Here is a 20738-nt window from a genome sequence, read left to right on the forward strand (position 1 = left end):
ATAGTTTTGATGTGGTCAACTTAGCTAGGTTAGGTCTTGTGTGTATTTGATATCTTCTATCTAAGTATGTAGGAACTTAAGAGTACAGAAAATCGAGCGAAAGACGCAGCTAGTGAAAATGATGGCATGGGAGAAAGTCGACGGGCTCGGTGCGCCCAAGGGACGAAGTGCTGTGGAAGAGTACGCTGGCAGACGAGAAGGAAGCGCGCGGTGTTTCCGAGGGACGGGAAGTTGGAGTGGAAGCTTGCTCGAGGAAAAGGTCAGAAGATGGGTCCGAGTGAGCCTAATTCTGGATGGACGAAATCATCCAGGCGATCGGAGCAGTGGAAAAGCAAACGAAGTACTGTGGAGCTGTTAGAGGTGTCCTCAACAACGTTGAAGGCGCGAAGGCGCCTTCGCGCCTTTATGGAAGACACCTTCAATCCTTTAAAGGTGTCTTCGATTGGGCAAATAGTAACCGTTAGTGAAGATAGAGTTTATCTTCGCACGGATAAAACTTGCTACGCTGGAGCCGCCTTCAAGCCTATTGAAGACATCTTCTAACCTCGGATAGAATTTTCTAGGGACCCTGAAGTTAGGAATATTCAACAACTCAGGCATTTATTTCCTAATAACTTTCTGAGCATTTAACGAGTATAAGAAACTTCTCCGACTTCATCGAAAGAGATCTTTAGTGCTTTTTTTTTATCTTGGATTAACAACCATTTAGGTTGTAATCAAGTAACTTTCTTTCTCTCTTTATTTTATTAGTTATTAAATTACTTTAAGTTACTTGTGCTACTAATCTTGTTTGAAAGATCAAGAAAGGTCCATTTTAAATTTACAGGCAATTGACAACCCTCCTTCTTGTCAGTCGTACGGTCCTAACAGTTTACATATTATAAAATAACAAACTGATGAATTAATTTGTGAGCATGTTTTTATCTATTCAAAATTGAACGGAACGATTTTCCTTCCCGATCACATCTATACCATCAACCATGCAAGGCATGAGTGGCCTTGCACAACCGCCCTAGTCCAACCCTGAGGAGGCTAGGCTGTGTGGCCGCCAACCCTATACGACCCACTTAGCGTTGCCTTACACGGGCAGCTTTGCACGACCACCCCCCGCCCGACCACACGAGCAATCTTGCATGACCATCTAACCTCGCAAGAGCAGCTCTACAAGGCCGCCCAGCCTAGCGTGGCCGCGGGCATCCCTATTCCCTGTATTTCTCTGTCATTCCCTCTTCCTTTTGGAGAGATTCTTTTCTCTAGTTTTTTTTCCCCTCTCTCTCTTCCCTCCCCGCTGGATTTTTTTTTTAAATTTCTTTCCTTCCCTAATCCGAATAAGCAGAACCTAAAGCAAATATATTTACTCAGTACAAATTTATAAGGTAGTTTTAAAGTATAATTGTATGCTTCAATCAATATTTGTGGGGCACAGGCAATGCCTTATTGAGACACTTACAAGGATGACAATGAAACCTCTTACCTTTTCTCTTAAAACGAGTTGGGAGGGTTTCCTTCTCTTTCATTTTGAATCATTTCTCTATATTTTATTTTTTAAAACAAAAAAAATCTTAATTATGAAACTAACTGTAGGCATCAATTGACCAATGAATGGTTATATTTTGTAATCCATAATAAATTCAGCAGTTAATTATTCAAACTAAATAGTTGTTCAACATACTGAAATTTCAGCAAAACGTTTTCAACTTTTCAAACACATTTTCAAAGGAAAGAGAAGTTTTCATAGAAAATGAATTTGATAAAATACTTTTCAAAAATTAATTAATAAATAAATGCATTCAATTACCTACTTATTTATTTGAATAAAAATTTACTTAATCTTAAATAAAATATTTTTTCTTGAAAATAAAAAAAAAACTATAACAAGAATATAAATCTTGTTAGATGGACACGGTCAGGGAACAACCGTGAGGCAATGCACATAATCATCTCTGCATCCAACAAAGATGCGACCTCCTACCATTACAGGAGATGAGAATATGTCACCTGGGAGTTTCGCGACGGCAAACTGTTCGACCATTGGGGTCGCTGCATCGGCGCTCCGTCCAGCCTCTCGCTTCGCTTCTGCACTGATTCTTATCAAATGGATATTCCCAGAACTGCTGCAAATGCAAGCCAGCCTGAAATGGAAGAGCAAGTTGTGGTTATTCTAGGAATAAAGATCTGGCCGCAGGGAACCACAAGAGTATCACATACCTATCATTCGGACATGATGGGTCAGAAACCAATTCAGTGTGCTCGTCGACATAAGCGGAAGATGTGATTGGATCCCTCATGTCGTATTCCCAGTGAATAGTTCCTTCCTACAATGCAGCACAAGGAATTTGTCAGATCGAGCAATGTCATTGAACTTCTTTTTGGCGTATTATATTCGAACAAGAGAATCTAAACGACTTCTTTGTGCCAAGTGAGGAAAAATAATGGAACACATCTATTAATGTTTAGTTGGGTACTCCTGAAATAGATTCCTAATGACACTTAATCCTAAATAATAGTTCAGATCAACCGACTAATCTCCACATATGTCATTAAAAATGCAACCCCCACTAACATTTCTAATTTATTTGTCAAAATGCTTGCCTCCGAGTGACTTAGGTGGGGTATCTCAGAAGGGTAAAATAAATATTTTACTCTCAGAGGCGGCATTTTGATAGCAAAATGAAAATTGGAAAGGTCTTTAAAAGACCTTGAGGGGCAGTTTGGAAAAGTTATTAAATCTTGAAGGTGTATTTTGACAATTTCCCTAGAAGTAGAACATTAACTAACTTCATGGGCTTCAAGATGAATTGGTAGCTAGCTAATAAATTAATCCGACAACTTGAACCCAAGCAAGAGAAACATGTGCCTGTGATGGTCTTGATGTGAACAAAAAAAAAAACCATCGATCAGCAAGAAAAGCAGGGCAATCTGTAGGAGACAAAGATATAGAATAGGAATAAATTCCTTTGTAAATACACTATTAATTGATACACTCGGAAGGTTGTCTCAATAAGATTAAGTGAAATCATAAAGGGAATGAACCAAATGAGTTGAGCATCAATGTTTACCATGTCAAAGGAGTATAACTTTCCATTTCGGGAACATATTAAGATCTGCAAATGGAGAAAAAGCATTACTCAGTTTTTGTTAAACAATGCAGGAACTAAACCATTCACTCATCATTTTACACTATAACTCATGGAAAAGTTTAAATGTGGTAACAGTAGGAACAAGAGTAACAAAAACATCAGAGTTCTAGGGTTTTCCCGGTGACATGCAAGAATTGTGAATGCTTACCAGCATGGTGCTAGACCAAGAAAGAACCAGCATGGCAAATTTGCTTCTTGACATCCTTACATTACATGCCCATAATAGTTTGCATCCAAATGCCAAACATAAACCATATAACCAAGTATCGAAGCTGAAAACAAGTTATGAACAATGAAATCACTATAAAGAATAGAAAAGGGTTTTCTTTTCAAGCATACATGCATCTTTAACCAGCATCCAGACTTGTTACTGCTTGGCATATATTGTCTTGATGTCTACCAAGTTTGCTGTGCCCTTATCAAGTAAATTGCCTTTTGAAGCATTTTTTAATTATGTGCTACTATATTTCTTTGTTGGCAATCCAGTCACTTGGAATACATCCTTCAGCAACGTGTACAGATAATATCGACTGATGCTGGCTATTAATTGGTGAAACTGAAAAAAAAAAGATTTTGTCGTGCAATTAGAGTTGGCTAGACACTTTTGATCTTGGCCCATAGGTTAGGATGTGTTTTGACAGATTAGTGGTATTAGGCATCTGTTCCTACGCAATTATCTTAGACAGTAAACCAGACCCAGAATGCCAGAGGTGTGCACCTAGATGCAATATTTACAGACACATTTGTGAGCCCTCATGAATGAATTCAGATAATCTCAAGATATCAAAAGAGAACATAAAACATATTTTGCAAGTAGACTGTTCAAAATACATCGTATTTCAAATAGATTGTACTCACTATTTAAGGGGTGGTAATTTCTAACTTCTATCAGTATAATGAAATGAGAAATTCTGCAGAAGATCATTTATTTAAGAGTTAGGGATCTAGATGACCTGTCTATATGTATAGGATGAGAATGGTGGCCAATGTAGAAATAACCTAAAATATGAGTACAACTGTAAAATACGGTGCCCAGATAATGATTAAATAATAAGGTTATTTGAAAAATAATCTTATTGGATTTTTAGGAGTTTTTAGAAATTTTCTGGGAATTTTTCGGAATTTGTATGACGTAGGTTAAGGAGATAAATTATTGGGTCAGGATAAAGCCTGTTTAAATTACCTGATTTAAACGAGGAAATGTTTAATTTCTTTAAATGTTTTCTTTTCCCTTTACTTTAAAAACCTGCCCGTGCCCTAACCTTAATCGCCGATCCTTTCCCTCTCCCTCTCCCGCTCGCGATCCCCTGCCCAAAACATCGCCGACCCATCTTCCCTCTTCGTTGAGCTTGCGACGCCGCGCCCTAGCCAACTCGGCGTCGTTTCCTTCCTCCGGAGTTTCTTCCCATCTCTCCCGAGCAGGCACCATCTTCACCGGCGGCCTCTCCTTCCTTCCCTCGCGCGGGCACCACGGCAGCCGTCGGTCTCCTCTGTTCGAGTTGTGCCCTAATTGATCCAGCAGGTATAATCCCTCCTGTAGGTATGAATGTAGATTTTTCCTTAGTCAGGTTGGTAGGGAACTTCGATTTCTATCCTAGTTTGGCGTAAGGGATCCTGTTTGGTTTCTACTAGCGATGGTTTTGGTTCTTCCCGGTGAAATGTGTGATTCGGTGTAAGGTTTTGATTTCTGGTACTGATGATTTACGTGCACTATCGGGTTTTATTAACATGATCAGTGTTGGATGGAGCTTGAAGTCTCAAGATACTCTCTTCATGTTTTCTGATGGTTGATGTGTTGTGAACGAATTTGATAACTGATTCTTCCGTGAGGAATTGAAGATTGGTTTCTGCGTGCTATTTGTTGCGTGAAGGTTTGGTAGGGATCTTAGGTTGTGAGTTTTCTATGAGATTTGATTCTTTATGATGATGTAGTACTGGTGTGATCTTCGCTTCTTGAGTTGTTTAGTCCGAAATTTTGGTGTGGGAGTTGTGTACATCTGATTGTTGGTAACTTATTCTTGAGGTGTGGTAGCTAGTTAAATCTGAATTTAGAATCTTGTTGCCGATTTGTATGCTTAATTGATGACCGAATTGGATAGAGTGGTTGTGGATTTTTGGTGAATCAATTTAATAGGTTTTCATTCCTTTTGACGGCTTCAAATTCGTTTGGACAGACTTAAGGGTTGTGAATTGATCTTGACGATAACTTTGGATTTCTGAGCAAGTTTGTATATTCCGAAAAAAAAAAAAATCTCGATATTGTTTTGGTTTCGGCAAATAGCCTTGAATTCTGGAGGGATTTGGATGAATCGAGATTCATAGTTAGATTAGGGTTTTTTCGCTAATTGGGTTGGGTTTCGGTTTAGCTAGTGTCGTTATGAAATTAGCTAAATTGTACATCACGTGATTGCAGGACATTGATTGAAGACGGTTGACGCGATCTGCATATAAAGGCGGGTACTTCTTGCTTTGTTTTCTTTTAGTACTTTGACCTTAGTGCATGAATTATTTTGGATAAGGACTGTTTACCTTGACTCCACTCTTATTTTCCTGCGCTTGATACTTCCACGCAATCCTTGAGAAATTCGTTCCATATCTATACAGTCTCTTGTTGTTGTCCATGATCAGTAGCAGATACTAGATACCATGTTTGTATGCTTTGACTGTTATTTATTTATATATTATGTTGAGCATGCTGGCTTCATGTAGTATACATGTTTCTGCTTATATATATATGATGACTGTTGCATTGTTTGCATCATGTCATTGCATGCATGCCGCATCCTCGGCCACTCGAGAGAGTGGTAGCTGGAGTTGATGCCGCTTGTCCTGTCGTGCCGCACTCGGCCACTTGTGTGAGTGGTAGCTGGAGTACGAGCAGCAGGGACCCCGTCGCAGATGTAGCTAGTTAGCTACTATGCAACTGTCCCCTCGGCCACTCGTGTGAGTGGTAGCTGGAGTGGTGTACAGTCTGTCACTGACCCGGCCTCTCGACCATACAGGGGTCATGGTGCGGAGAGGTGGGCGGGAGTGACCATCCGTGCATACGCTGTTGTTATTATATTTGTTTTGGTTGCTGCTGTCTATATATGCTGTTATAGCTTACTTATTGTTGTTGCTCACCTATGCTGCTATGCTTGCTTATGATGAGATATACCTTCGTTGTAGGGGTTTAGTCCTTGGTTTACTTATATGGAAATTTGTATATGTCTTACATGTTACCTCTGTAGCTATGAGCAGTACTATAGCAGACTAGTACTACTTTCTGAACTTCTATACCTAGCCTAGGATATGGTTTCAGGTATGAGCATTCATTATGGTCCTATTTTAGTATCTGCTATTTCTTTTATGAGACTGTATACTCTTGGCTCACTTTCTAGTTATATGTATGTTCATGCACTATCTCTTCCCTTACCCGCTGAGTTCCAATACTCACCACCTCGCAAATTGGTTTTCTTTCGCCAGGTAACAGATAGATGAGTCATGAATGCTTGGAGAGTCTCGGCTGCCGGTCCCACGTCACACTCGAGGATAGTTTCTTTTGGGTCTTGTCACTGTTTGGATGTATATTAGTTTTGCGTATTTTGGTTTTGAACAAGTCGATGTGTTTTTAGAGTCTAGTCTGGTGGTTGTAGGTAATTTAGTTAGTGACTTTGTCGGTCATACATTTGTTTTCTTTTGTGATTTCCGCTGCGTTTACATCCAGCCGTGTAGGCTGAGTATTTATCGTTCTGTCTTCCGCTGTGTGTGTTTCTATTTTGTTCCAATCGTTTAGGCTGATGGTTATAGATGGTGGTTATGTGTTATTTCATTTTGTCCAGCCGGGTAGGCTGAGTATATTAAACTGCGTGTTATGATGTTTTTATTTGTGCATATATTCCAGCCGAGTGTGGCTGATGTATATTTTGTATGTAGTAATGTTTCATATTGTCACCCGTACAGGGGAGGTGCTGCCGAAATTTCTTCGGACAGGGACTCCTCTAGGGGCGTGACAACAACAAACTACTGGGACTGCTAGCAAATCCTTGCTGCCTGTCGAATCAACACATAGGAGCTCTCTCTATCATAGTTAACAGGACTTCCTCACTGAGACCACTGCCAAAGAACACCATCAGATGTGATTCTCAAATTTCTACTTCGTTTCCATGTAGGTGCACCGGCCAAAGGGTGTCTTAGCCCAATATCAGATGGGATGAAACAAAAATTTAAAAATATAGTGATGGTTAAGTACTAAACTGCGATGGTTCTATTAAATCTGATATTGAGCTTGCAGGAACTAGTGACATTATTAGAAACTCCCAAGGCTCCCTAGCTGCTGCTGGTGGTTGCAAACTTTAATAACTTATGTGAAATTTGCAGCCATCAGGTAAAAACTACAGAAGAGGCTGGTTAGTTTCCTACATTCGCAAATGATGCAAGCATAAATGTTTGATCAAGCAGAACAGTAGAAAAACTCATTGTTGGGCATCTATTCTAGATTGATTGATTCAATAGTGCCATACAATATAGGAGAAATCGACCAATTGTGTACCTTAAAAACAATCATTTAAGGCATAATCCATTTAGCATTAATTAACTCTTTTAAAATGCAAAGTAAATGAAAAGGAAAAAAGTACCTTGTCAGCAAGAACAGATGATATGCAAGCTCCAGCAAATATTGGGCCACCAACATGTGCCTGGCAATAATTCAAATACTTAGTCAAAACTTGAGTATAGCAGAAAACCATTGACTTCAACCAATAATATTTTCTATTTGAGTAACTGAGAGCATCTAAAGGCTAAAGCCACTCATCACCTGTGAATCCAGATGGACAAACAGGTTTCTCTTAAAATAATCGTGAAACCTTTGCACATGCTGCCAATAATTAATTTAATAAATCTGTCCCTTTGGACATTAAGAAATGTTATTAGCATTAACATTCATGTCAGTAGTCTCGGCTAAATAATGTGCCTACTGTAGACTTGAAAAATTATTCCATTTTTCAAATGAAACTGACATGAAATTAAGCACTGGATAAGGAAATGGATACTGCAAGTTTTAGGTAAAACAATGAAGGAATACCTTCCAAACTACAGCCCCTGAAAAGCTTAGTGCAAGCACATAGCCATCCACCAGACAACAAATCACTGTTACAGAAACCTCAGTTGAGTAAAAGAGTAAAGGAAAAAAAGAATGTTAAATAGAATATGACTAATCTGATTAGATGAGTAAAAGCCAAAGAATAGTAAACTTCAGACCACTAAAAGAATTCTAAAAGAGAGACAGGTACCAATTCTGCATTTGGAATCCATGGTCAGAGATCCAAAGATAGGTGCTCCTGCCTCAAAAGTCCATACAATGTCGAATGGTAAGGCCTGGTTCATTTATAGTGTGAAACACAAATCTAATTATAAATATGGCCAATCACCCAAAACAAGCTGCATGTCTAATGGGGTAAGACCTGGTTCATTTATTGTATGAAATATAAAATCTAATTATAATCATGGTTAACCACACAAAACAAGCTGCATCTGCGGTAGCTTGCTAAGCTACTAAACCAAAACTACAAAAAGGATGCATGAAATGTTTCTGACAAATGAAACAGGTAGTTGGACTCAGAGCTACGAATTGTCTTGTGACATATGAGATAATGGTAATAAAAATTACAAGGTGTTGTTTATGTAGATTATTAAACTTAAAGATACCCACCCTTGTAACTAATATTTTATAAGTACCTCAATCGAAAAAGAAGAAAAATAGTAAGGTAAATTATGCCTACCACCACAGTTTGTAGGTATTCCATGTATCTGCTCTAGTTCCAAAATTGCCTTATTAGTTCATAATATTGATGATTTATCACTTAAGTTAACAAAAACATAAACCAAAAAATTAAAATCCATATTATCATCTATCCCCTAATTTTCCAATGATAATAAATATATGTTTTATAACATTTACATTTCCAAATGGGATACCAAATGGATTGAAGTGGTGAATTGGTAATTATGGAATTGGAGGGGGTATACAGGGAGTACACATAAATTATCCCGAAAAATGATATGTCACAGTTCCACTTCTTGATATAAGCTGTATGAAGCTTTGTACAAATAACCATGTTCCTAGACAGTTTTTTTCCTATCAAAACAATAATTCTTCTAATCAATCTTTTTCCTGCAATAAGTTTTTAAGGCTTAAACCACTGTGAAGTGATCAGAATTGATGATTGCTAATACATCTGCAAGGTTCTCTGAGAAAGGACATTCAATGTAGCAATTGTGATAAATCAAAGGTAAATACATGAAGCTTCTTGATAAGGAAGCTGATAAATCAGGCCTTATTGTATCTCTGTTAACCTTCGGAGTTAAAACACAATAATACATGAACATGAACTTTTATGCTAAGAAACACAGATAAAATATTAACACGCTGATTTCTTTAGCAATTCTAATTCTTTTGAGATTTTAATTACAAGGGAAAATAATTGATTAATGCAATACCACTGAGGATATGGCTGTCACACGACCACTTGTTGATGCAACATACAGCATGTTGTGTACCTAGAGAGAGAAGAGATATAGTTAAAATTACATGTAATCAAAGCTAGTATTCCTAATATGCTAAAAACCTTAGAGATATATATGCCAAACAAGGGTGTTCATGCCAAAAACAGATACCACGGTATGTTTCAAAAATAAAAGTTCTGAGGCTCTGAGCGATGTGCCTTGTCAAAAGAAAATCAAATAAGTTCAACATCAAAAGTACAGGCAAAACATTTATCTGTTTCAACAAGTAAGCTCAAAATATAGGAAAAGTGATGAGAATCATATTCAAGAAAATGGAATAGTTGTCAAAAGGATGAACATGTTCTGGTTTTCTTGATGAGATGAGATGAGATCAACATGAGGGATTAATTTACCACATCGAAGAAAGGCGACCCAAAAAGGCTCCCACCACAAGATACTTTATAAACACAACAATGCTCCTTGTAGTCCAATGCGTATAGAGAATGATCATGAGAACCACACCTACACGTTCATCAAGAACAACATAATCATGTGAAATTAAACTAAACAGATCTAAAGTTATTTGTTATGAACTTAATACATACTAGTGGAAGGTAATAGTTGTTAGAGATTCAACTATTTTTATGATTATATATTAAAATGAACAACAAAACAAAGATCTATGAAGTTTTGTTATTTATCAGCAAATTAGAGTATGCAAGTTTTTGGTGTCTCATAGTATCATGTAAATGACATTGTTAGAATTAAGTAATTAGAAAAAAAAAAGAAAATAAGGATCAAGTTTTTCGCTTCATTCTCAGCTTTCACACTATTCTTTTCTGAGATGTACAGAACATGTAACTGAGTATTCAAAGTTTTCAACTGTTCAATGTACAATTTAATTTTCAATTTTTACAAAAAACCTAAAAATACCATATCAAGTTTCTGCTCCTCTCCACAACTGGATGCATCTTAACCTACAACAGAAAAGCATCAAATTTTAGTCAATCAAAACATGGTATTTGGATTACAGAGGTTGTAGTTACAGATGTCACAACTTAAATTACCTCTCCATCTGTTTGAAAATACCAAGATATAGTGCCATTTGCAAAATCGAGAAAGTATATTTTTCCTTTATAACATCCTACGACAACCTACAAGATTTTGCATTACCATAAAAGTTCATTTGATAAGCAAGACATTAAAATGTAGCTTCAACTGCAAAAATACATGAACACAGTATGTAGGATACAGACAAGAATACCTGAGAAAAATCACCAGTGATTGCAGCTGAACATTCAATTCGACTATCTAGCAGAACTTGCCATCGCACAGAACCACTATGACATCAGAAAAGGAATGGAAATTGTTTATTATATGCAATTTACATGACCAACATACCATGAAAACACAGACCGGATACCAGTTGTTATGCCTTTTAATCAGAACAAGATTTTTTTTCGAAGGGAAAAACACTGGGTTAAATAATGTTGACATTAGCTAAGTAAGGGCTATAGATTCAAAGCGATTTAAAAGTCAAATGCACTTAATTTTTACCATCAGAAAATTATTTAATCAACTTGCCAATCAGTGATACTCGGGTAAAAAATGCAAGAACCAAAATATACAATATATAATTAAAGAGACAATGTGTCGCAAATGCAAGGAGTTAACCAATCAGTAGAGACCAATATGTACTACCCTGTAATCAAACTGCATGGTCAAATATTTACATAACTATCCTAATATGTGAGATTTAGACATTTATCACTACATGTCAACATGGCTAGCAACAATATTTGAATTCATGTTGGCTTTGATATAGCTAGCACAAGCCCTCTGAACCATTTCAGAATATCACTGGCATGAGCCACAGCACATTTGTTTTGTGCAACCAGCACAAAACCTGCAAACCATGGCAGGATATCACTGGCTTGAGGCCACTGAATGTGTCAAAAGATACTTATTATACAGGGTCAGAAACTTATTGCAAGGACAGAGCAGAAATTACTAGCATGTACCAGCAGGCAAGCAATAGGCTTGTCAACTCTATAGCAGAGCAGTGATACCTTTACATGCATTAATCTAGAACACCATCTATATCTTTGGCAAGTAAATTCATAAGTATTCAAACAAAAGCAGAGTACCCCCAAATTGCAAAGTACTAAAAAAACACTAAGATCACTCATAAATAATTAAGTAAGCAGAATGATGCCCAAATAAATAGGTACTTAGGAAATTCACTTATGAAGACCCTGAAGTCAAACAATGTAATAGTAAACCATGGGAACAGTATGATAGTTCACTAAACATACCATAACTCGGAGGGAAAAAACTACAAAATGAATAGCTGCCAGCAAATTTATCTAGCAGCATGCCTTCTAGACTAGCATACTCATACTGTGGATATTCTGAAACCCCAGGCAGCTATGAGATCCAGGAGATCCAATGAGTTCTTAGATTTGGTTTAGCCACAGTGCTCAGGGGTCACTTTTTCACACACACATTCAATACATATGTTTTCACTTAAGGGTACTTAAGATCAGATGAAATATTTTTGAGCTTTCAGTACCAACCTAATCCAGCTAAGGCAGCAATTACATCTTTACTTCCATTCAAGATACAAACTTTGTTTGTCTATAATCTTTGCAGCCCATATATTCGATTTGAAATGCTATATTCTACTTTTATATTTTAAAAACATTTTACCAAAACTGCAAGAAGAATAAATGACCCTTACCTGAGTGGCTCAATGCATAGAAACATGTGTGAGTGAGATCCAATAAAAAGGTACCATTTTCCATCTGCTATGACTATCAACGGTGAAGCATCAACACATGACTTAAGTGGGATTTTCCAGAGCTCCTGCAAGGAGCCCTTTATACTCCTGGGGGTCCTGATAGTCAACCATGACTTATCCATACAAACCATGTAGGAATCAACTTCGTGCATAATTTTATTGCAGCGGCTAAATGAACACATCTTATGGATATTACAATTTGAATTCCATGGGCCATGATCACCTGAAGCTGCATGATGTGAATCTGGAAATAAGGATGGATCTTGTACTACTAGCTCTGAGCACATACCAGAAGCATTATTACTTCCCTCAAAATAATTATAAACCAGTTGTACATTATGCTCAGCAGAGAGATCATGGACCCTTGTACCTACAAGTGAGGGAGATGGCTCTGGAAGCAGAAAATCACTTTCTGCATTTCCAGTTATAAAATCAGAAGAGTCAAGCACATTAGCATGTGCTTTCAATCTTTTCCTAGGGATAGGATCAGGACTTATCAAATTCTCATGCAATTCCTTATCCTCTATTAACCTATTTAGAAGCTTAACTGGAGTAGGGAACATGTATATTAATCTCATATCAATCTGTAACTTGTATGAAGCTAGGGCAGCAGAAATTGAAGTCCCTCCCATTGTGAAGAAATCATCATCATCTGCAACTTCTTTAACCAACAAAGCATCACAAAATACCTGGTGAAGTAAACCAAAATATGAGAAAAGCAAGTGAAAACATTAATTCTTGTGTGACAAGGGAAAAAAAAGGTTCTCCATATATAAATGGATTTCGAAAATTCAACAGGCCGCATCAGGAAACGCAATGAACAAAATTCATTGCAGCAATTTCTCAATTAGAGAAACTTAGAATTTTACATCAGATTAACTCTAGTGATGGCTAATGTCACCTAGACAAATCAACCCATTGAATCCAAACCCATTAGATATCAAGTATATATTTTATTCTTGGAGTTATCAAAGTAGTCAATTATAAATGATGTTCATCAACTAGCACACTAAAGAAAATGTCTCTTTTTGTTTGGTTACATTAAACATTTTCCTCAATATCTGTTTCAAGTATTTGAAAATTGAAAGGAAAAGAAACATTTTCACCAATTTTTTTATTACATATAATAAAAGTTATTTTTTATGGAGAAGATGGTTAATTTTCCCAAAGAGAAAGGAGGAAACTATTATCAAAGGTGTTGGCAAATGAAAAGTCAATAAATGAAAATAGAAACATGTTTCCAGCTTCCTTAAATTCATATAAACTTGCTTTATCAAATTTTATAATCGTGACATTCTTTATTTGCATTTGTTGGGCCTTGCATCTTGTTCTTATTCTACCATTATTAGCATCAAGCTCCTCATTGTTTGAAATATGTTCATTCTTTCTACATTATTAAGAAGAAGAAAATGCACCTATACACCTAAGGAATTTTTAATATTTACATTTGACATGCACACTAAAAATATATAGAGGTGATACCCCTTATCATAATGATTCTTAAACGGTTGCAGACAGCATAGTCAATGTAGTGTCAATAAGAATCAATGAACTAACTTTAACTACCACATCGAAACATTTAGCCTACCATCAAATATCATATTCAGTTCACAAGAGAAGCTAAATTTGAAAGGAAAAATGACAATGGAAATGCAAGATTCCACTTATGATATTGAATAACAATTTCTCACAATTAACTAGAGCTTTGCCAAATAATCAAAAGTGGCACTTTGCAATTATATTAATACTGATGAAAAAGTTGAGCACAAGTTGTACGAGTATAACTACCTAATTGAAGAAAAAAATTGCATGGAGCATTTAGATTGACTAAAGCCAAAATAAAAGTGTATCTGTTAGCTTAATGAACTTTTCAAAGAATAAGAAAAGATACAACAGAAAAAATATACAATAACAGCAACAAAATGTATCAGAAATAGTCTAGTAAAAGTAATTTGCAAAACTCTTGCATTTACATGGAAAAACAAGGCTGTTACTCATAAAAGTGAGAGAATAAACAAATAGAATCTGAAATGGACGCAGAGAATGATTGAAAAAAGTTAAAAGTTGATAATACACACATCTTTGATAGTTTGTAACTGATTAACAGAAGAACTATTTCTTCCAAAAGGACTGATATGCTGCTTAGGCGTAGATACAGAACTTGAAAGCTCTAGATGATTAATTTTTCCAGAGTCCAAGATTGGCAATGATTCCATACAGAAATAATAGCTAGGGATCATCACAGAAGGAAGTTTCGTTTGTAACCAACTCCGGATAGATGGTATTAAAGATTCAACCATTTGCAGCTTGTCTAAAGGTCTATGATTTTTCTTAAAGCCCTCTGATGATTTCATCACAAAGTATGCCTCTAGTTGAGTTGCTACTCCATCGCTTCCATGATAAGTTACAGCAGCATCATTGATTTCGGGATGGTCCTTCATGGCACTTTCTATTTCCTCCAATGCAACTCGTTGTCCATTGATTTTTACAGTGCGATCATGTCTTCCTAGAAAAACAAGATCCCCACTTCGTAGTCGTCTTGCAAAGTCACCAGTTTGGAATTGTGACACACTACTTTTGCCCATTGGATCATTATTCATGTTGTCATGGTATCCTGCAAACAAGCAAACCCCGGAAACATAGATCTCACCCTCATCAGGACAGTTAGGTTGACCCACAAGCACAGTCTCACAATTTGAAATAGGAAATCCAATAGGGACAGAGCTTAGTGGCTCAACATCCAAAACATCTGCTAATTTTTTGCAATCAAAATATGTGCAGTCACCAGATACCTGAAATTTTAAGTAGACTTTCATTATGAAAACAAAAAGATACAGCTCTAACAATAAGCACTCATCTTTATATGACGTGATACTCTTGCAGCATGGAAAACAAAGTTTGCTATAAAAAAAAAAAACAGATTGTACAATGCTCAATAGAATGCTAACTTAATGAGGCAGGAAATTTTCTTTGAAAAAGGAACCATATCATGCATTCTTTGCAAATAACACATGAAGAAAATATTCCAAGACATCATGTAAATGTCTTTTTGATATTTAAACTAAGATTTCTTTTTTAAACCATAACTTTACATGTTTAAGCATTTCTCTTGAGGAACAACTAATTCAAGATAGCAGAAATGGTTCACAAGATACTAAACTGGATATCTGGTAATTCTAGGTATGACCAGTTAATAGGACAAGGATCAATTCTACTGTTCAGTAGCGTAATGGCCTATTACCAACAGGCATTTGGTGTGGACCTAGATGCAAAACCTAGAACCAACAAGTTTACCTTTAACCAATGCAGCAATAATAATGCTCTTACAACCATACTTGGCATGTCTAATTACAATAAGCAGTAGATAAATTTACATACTTGTTAGTGTTTCTGTGGTCACTAACTGATAAGGAGAGCCACTTAAACAATTGTAAACCAAGTCCTAAATAGATCGAGTGCAAAAAGCACCAATTGATTGGCACTCTGACTCAAGGAAGTTTCTCTAAAGCCAAAAATATCGTCGACATTGGGCATGCACATGAAACAAATTAATTGTTAATGGTTGCCTCTCAATCAATCATGTTGTATTCAATGCTTGGCTAGGCAAGGACAGAGACATTCACCACCATACATCCAGACATGGCCTGACCATGCTGACTCTTGTAAAAGGACACTCCAACCCCACCTTTCAAGACCTATAAAAGGCAGGGTAAATTGATTGCCAAAGGTAACATCCATTCTTCTCAACAATTTTCTCTTTACTATGTTTAATTTGTTCCCTAACCATTGGGACTCTAACTAACTTGGGCGTCTGAGGGTCTATGCTGCAACACGTAGCATTGGCTTTTGTAGGGATGAAGAGCAAAGGCTAGTCTCACAGAATGCAGTCTCTACCCAAGTGAAGTATGAAGTACTTCATCAGTTCATCTGACCAAGTTGTTCTCTAGTATGGCCCAATAAAGTACCATACCAGTTCATCCAACTGAATTGCTCTCTCGTATGGCTGTTGAGGCCCAATGATCCAAATCTTTTAAAGAAATGACCACAGACATAACTTTGAACCTTAATAGGCAGTTAATGCAACTCGCAGACATCTAAAAGACAGCTACAAATAATTCTAGAGGAAAAAAGGCATCAGAGATCCAAATGCTTTCCATTCATATGCACAAAGCTCAATCAATGGTAAATCTGCAAAATGCATGCAGCATATTATCTTGTAAGCAGAAACTAAGCAAGTCTAAGTGGAGGAAACAAGCTAACCTACCAGCTTTTTGATAGCAGACACTTTCATATAATATGAGAGAAATAGATAATTACAAATAGATTAAACTCCCACAATGAACCTCAGTAGAGCCCACACATTGTGATTTTCAATTAGATTGTCTAGATGACTGATCAAAAAAAAAAAAAAAAGACAAGGAGTTACAATATTAGACAAGGGAGGAGATAGAGAGAGAGAGCTCTTCGAACAGAAAGGACCCTAGCACATGGGTAATGGGCTACCAGCTACATAATTGCATTGTAAATCAGCTGCATTTGCATCATCAAGAAGGACTCGTCTTACAATATCTGATTTTCAGTATATTCATAAAGAGTATGTAATCTGGTACTAAAATCTAAATACGAAATAGATAAAAATGAGAAGTATCATATACACATCATATATTGTGAAAAGCAAGCAAGATTTTGGAAAGTGCTTATGCAGACCCATCAGTAGCCCACATTAGCAGGAGACGGATGATGGATCTGATTATAAATGTTTAAAGAAGACATAATGAAGTATTTCACTCTTCTTTGCAAATTGGTGAACAAACCTGAATGCTTAATTGCTGACCTCTGTACTTCCATAGAGATTGAGGATTGTTGTCCAAGGCAGATATTCCTGCAAACTGCTACACAAAGGAACAGATAGAATCTCGCCACTAAGGATCAAGACTTTCAGGGGGTTAGAACTTCTGAAGTAAGAGTCCTCCAACTTAGGAAGAACTAATCTCATCAAGGAAGGAACACAAGTCATTCGTGAAATTTTGTATGCCTGAGAAAACAGAACATTAAGCATCAGATATGGGAAAACTTTTAGCATAATAATGTAATGATGATGAGACGTAAAAAAAAAATAAAAAAATAAACAATACAGGAAACCATATTTCTATTTATGTATCAATTATCTAAAATAGCAGACAGGAAAAGTTGGAAAACAAATAGAAGGTTAGAAATTACTAGTACATATTGCCTCATATTGAACTGATAATATGTCTTAACAAAAGCCAAATTTTCAAAGGGGCATCAGAACACTGGGAATATTTATAAAAGTAGCCAGATAGTGTGACATGTGTGAGGGCCGGTTCAAATGGAGTATTTGTACCAGACCTTTTAAGTGTTAAGTATCTGACCTGTTACCCATTTAGAGGAGAAGAAGATAGGACTCTGAAACTTAGAGAAAAGCTCCAGCTTGGGAGGAAGCAATCAGCAGTGAATAGAAAGGAGAAGAAAAGAAAGGGAAGGAGAAAAAGGAAAATAGAGGAGGAAGAAGAAAGAAAAGGAAAGGGAAGGAAAGAAATTGTTACCTCCATAAAGTGTGAGAAATTTAATGATTTAAAACATCAAAATATTAGTTGGACCAAAGAAGTAGAAATGGACCTATCCAAATGAATTGTTTATCTTATCAAATGAAAATAAAGAAACGTTCAAGAAGAATTAGATAAGATCATGGAGTAGGAGCAGGAGGAGGAGCACCACAAACTGCACATTCGTGATCCTTTTGCTCCTTCACTGAATGTTATAATTGCACATTTGTCAACATTCAGCAGTGTATACAAATACGGACCATTTTAGTTTGATCATGACGACTAGAAATCTAAACGAGATTAATTGAACACAGATGTTTTACCAACTAAATATATTCCAGAATAAATCAACCTTATTTTCCTCTAAAAAAAAGAAACACTAGTGAGCCTAATATAGTATGTTGTCTTTATGCTTGTGAATCACAGACACTTCTATCCACTTTACTAGTCCATTATTTGGTAGCAATTTCAAATATTTGAATTCTCTTGATTATTCAATAGATTAACAATATATATAATACACATAATAAAGAAAAAGGACAGCTCGGTGCACGAAGCTCCCGCTATGCGGGGTCCCGGAGAAGGATCTATTGTCGCAGCCTTACCCTGCTTTTTTGCAAGAGGCTATTTCCAGGATTCGAACCCGTGACCTTTTGGTCACAAAGCAACAACTTTATTGTGCGCCAAGGCTCCCCTTCTATAATACACATAATGATATATAAAATTATTCGTGATAGTTATATACCTTAACGAAATCAACCAAACATAATGGATTAGCTTTTATATCATTAACTGGAAGTATGATGAGTGGTGTGGAAGTTAAGGTGGCTCCAAAGAACTCCTGCAAATGGTCGATGAAGCTAATGGAGGTCTTGAACAACAATATATCCATGTTGCACAATGGAATCAATCCTTGCATCCACTGAAAGCGATTTAGAAGACCTAAAAACAGTTGGATCATTCAGTTAGAAAAATCCAAGTATGTCCCAAAGACTAGTAATAAAGAAACCACAATAAAGGACAGGACTACAGATTTGATAAATGAGTTACAAGTTGAATGTTCCAATATGACCACACTGTACACTAAAGCACAATTCTAAAATCTAATACTAGATATCCTAGCCATACACCATAGCAGATACCAAAGGAAAAAAACTGTAATGTAATGAGTGAAGGGCATGGTAATTTACCTTCTTCTGTACCACAAACACCTTTTGGTTTTCCGGTTGAACCAGATGTATACATCACATAACAGAACCTTCTTGGACTTCTTTCACAAGGCCATATAAGTTCGGATCTGACAATCTCCTTTTTATGGTCCAAAAAAAGATTTATATACAGAACCAAACGACTACTCCTTTTCACTATCCACTCAGCTGCCTTGTATTGCAAAGTTTCATGAGATGACACACATTGGAGAATGAGGCTAGTATTTGAGGAAGAAATAACTGAAAGCAACCTTGATTCAGGCCATGATGGATCTAGAGGCAAGAAAGCCTCCCCACACCTGAGAATTGCAAGGACTGCGACTATATATTCCACTGAAGGAGGAATACAGACGCCAACCACATGTGGCATACCATTATCCAATGTCACTGACTTATCAATCTGATTTGCTCTATCACAACCTGCAAGTTTGGAAGATTATCAAGCGAGCAATTTTAGATGCCTCATCATTGTGCATGACAACAGTAGAATGTTCAAACTCAACTCGATTGCTCCTGCCCTTCTAAAAAAGGCAGGGAAGTAATAAGCTAATCGAAACTAGAATATTACCAACAGTCAGTATTGAGTATCGATAGTGCAGGAAGATTTCCATAGTATAATAGAAGAAAAGCGAACGAGAGACTAAAACCCCCCAAACCTTGCGGCCTGACGAGATCAGCATCGTCACCGCCATCGAGAACCCGGCGTATGCGACGGCTGTATGATTCTACAGCGTATAGGACGTCTCCGCTGGTGAAGCACACGTCGCCGGGATAGATCGGAGGGTACGAAGTCTCCTTAGAAGTTAAAGCTCTCACCGCCTCTTCTTGCCGTTGATGACCGCCAGAAGCATGGACGAAGGCGATTCGGGAGGGGTTCTTGGAGGCGGATTCGAAGAAGCCGTGGGAAATGCAGCAGCGGGCTGCACCGTCGGCGGGGATGCCCTCCTGGTCGCCGGAGGGCATAGCTCCTGGTCACCGTCGGCGGGGATGCCCTCCTGGTCGGCGGGGATTATTCGGACCGGATAATCCGACCGATGACCGGTTTGATATCCTTAGCGGAAGGTTTATATTAGATTGGTACGGCAAAAAGAATAACAAATAGGGCTAAAGGGGTCATTTTAAATATTTACGAACAATATTTATAAAATTTATATGAATAATGTCGATCCATAAAATTGTCTTCAATTTATAAATAAATAAAAATTTTAAAATATAAATTTATAATATAAATTCATTAACAAATCAAACATATTTACAATTATAAAAATTTAAAATGAACCAAATTCTCAGAACTAAGCTCAAACTCAAAAAAAGTTAAATCAAACTTAAATGGACAAAAATAAAAAAGACGTACATAATCAAAAGGGCATCCATTTAAAAAAAAAATTAAAAGGGTGTCTAATGGATATTTTATTCCGATAATAATATAAACTAGCCATGATTAGTTGTTATAATAGCTAATACACTATCTAATAGCTACTAGAATTATTTTAAAATATTTTTGATGAAATTTAAATAATTTTAACTAAGTTGTAAAGTA

The 20738-nt window shown here is 36.8% G+C and overlaps 1 protein-coding gene across 4 annotated transcripts; it reads right to left on the reverse strand.

Annotated features, from left to right (window-relative positions):
• Positions 1 to 1832: 1832 nt before the first annotated feature.
• LOC122009311 (putative acyl-activating enzyme 19) lies at positions 1833 to 20232 on the reverse strand. 4 transcript variants are annotated; one of them, XM_042565419.1, is made up of 17 exons: positions 19855 to 20232; positions 19181 to 19618; positions 18736 to 18932; positions 17258 to 17458; positions 14502 to 15215; positions 12364 to 13112; positions 10888 to 10963; positions 10691 to 10777; positions 10557 to 10600; positions 10037 to 10145; positions 9618 to 9677; positions 8411 to 8495; positions 8203 to 8267; positions 7757 to 7816; positions 3060 to 3104; positions 2209 to 2315; positions 1833 to 2132 (listed from the first exon to the last, which is right to left on the reverse strand). In XM_042565419.1, the coding sequence occupies exons 1-17, from the start codon at positions 20159 to 20161 to the stop codon at positions 1907 to 1909; spliced, it is 3570 nt and encodes a 1189-aa protein (XP_042421353.1). In that variant the 5' UTR covers positions 20162 to 20232; the 3' UTR covers positions 1833 to 1906. The 4 variants fall into 4 exon arrangements, 2 of the variants coding, with proteins under 2 accessions (XP_042421353.1, XP_042421354.1); XM_042565420.1 differs by having other exon boundaries at positions 20015 to 20133; XR_006119525.1 differs by lacking the exon at positions 1833 to 2132 and adding an exon at positions 3289 to 3412 and having other exon boundaries at positions 2227 to 2315.
• Positions 20233 to 20738: the final 506 nt, after the last annotated feature.

Source organism: Zingiber officinale, chromosome 8A (genome assembly GCF_018446385.1).
Source record: "Zingiber officinale cultivar Zhangliang chromosome 8A, Zo_v1.1, whole genome shotgun sequence".
NCBI classification, from domain to species: Eukaryota; Viridiplantae; Streptophyta; class Magnoliopsida; order Zingiberales; family Zingiberaceae; genus Zingiber; species Zingiber officinale.

Coding starts and splice junctions, on each gene's coding strand:
- LOC122009311 (XM_042565419.1), bottom strand. CDS start 20,161: ATGCCCTCCGGCGACCAGGAGGGCATCCCCGCCGACGGTGCAGCCCGC. Junction 10,601..10,690: donor ATTTTCAAACAGATGGAGAG/GTAATTTAAGTT, acceptor TTTCTGTTGTAG/GTTAAGATGCATCCAGTTGT. Junction 7,817..8,202: donor CAGGGGCTGTAGTTTGGAAG/GTATTCCTTCAT, acceptor AATTATTGCCAG/GCACATGTTGGTGGCCCAAT.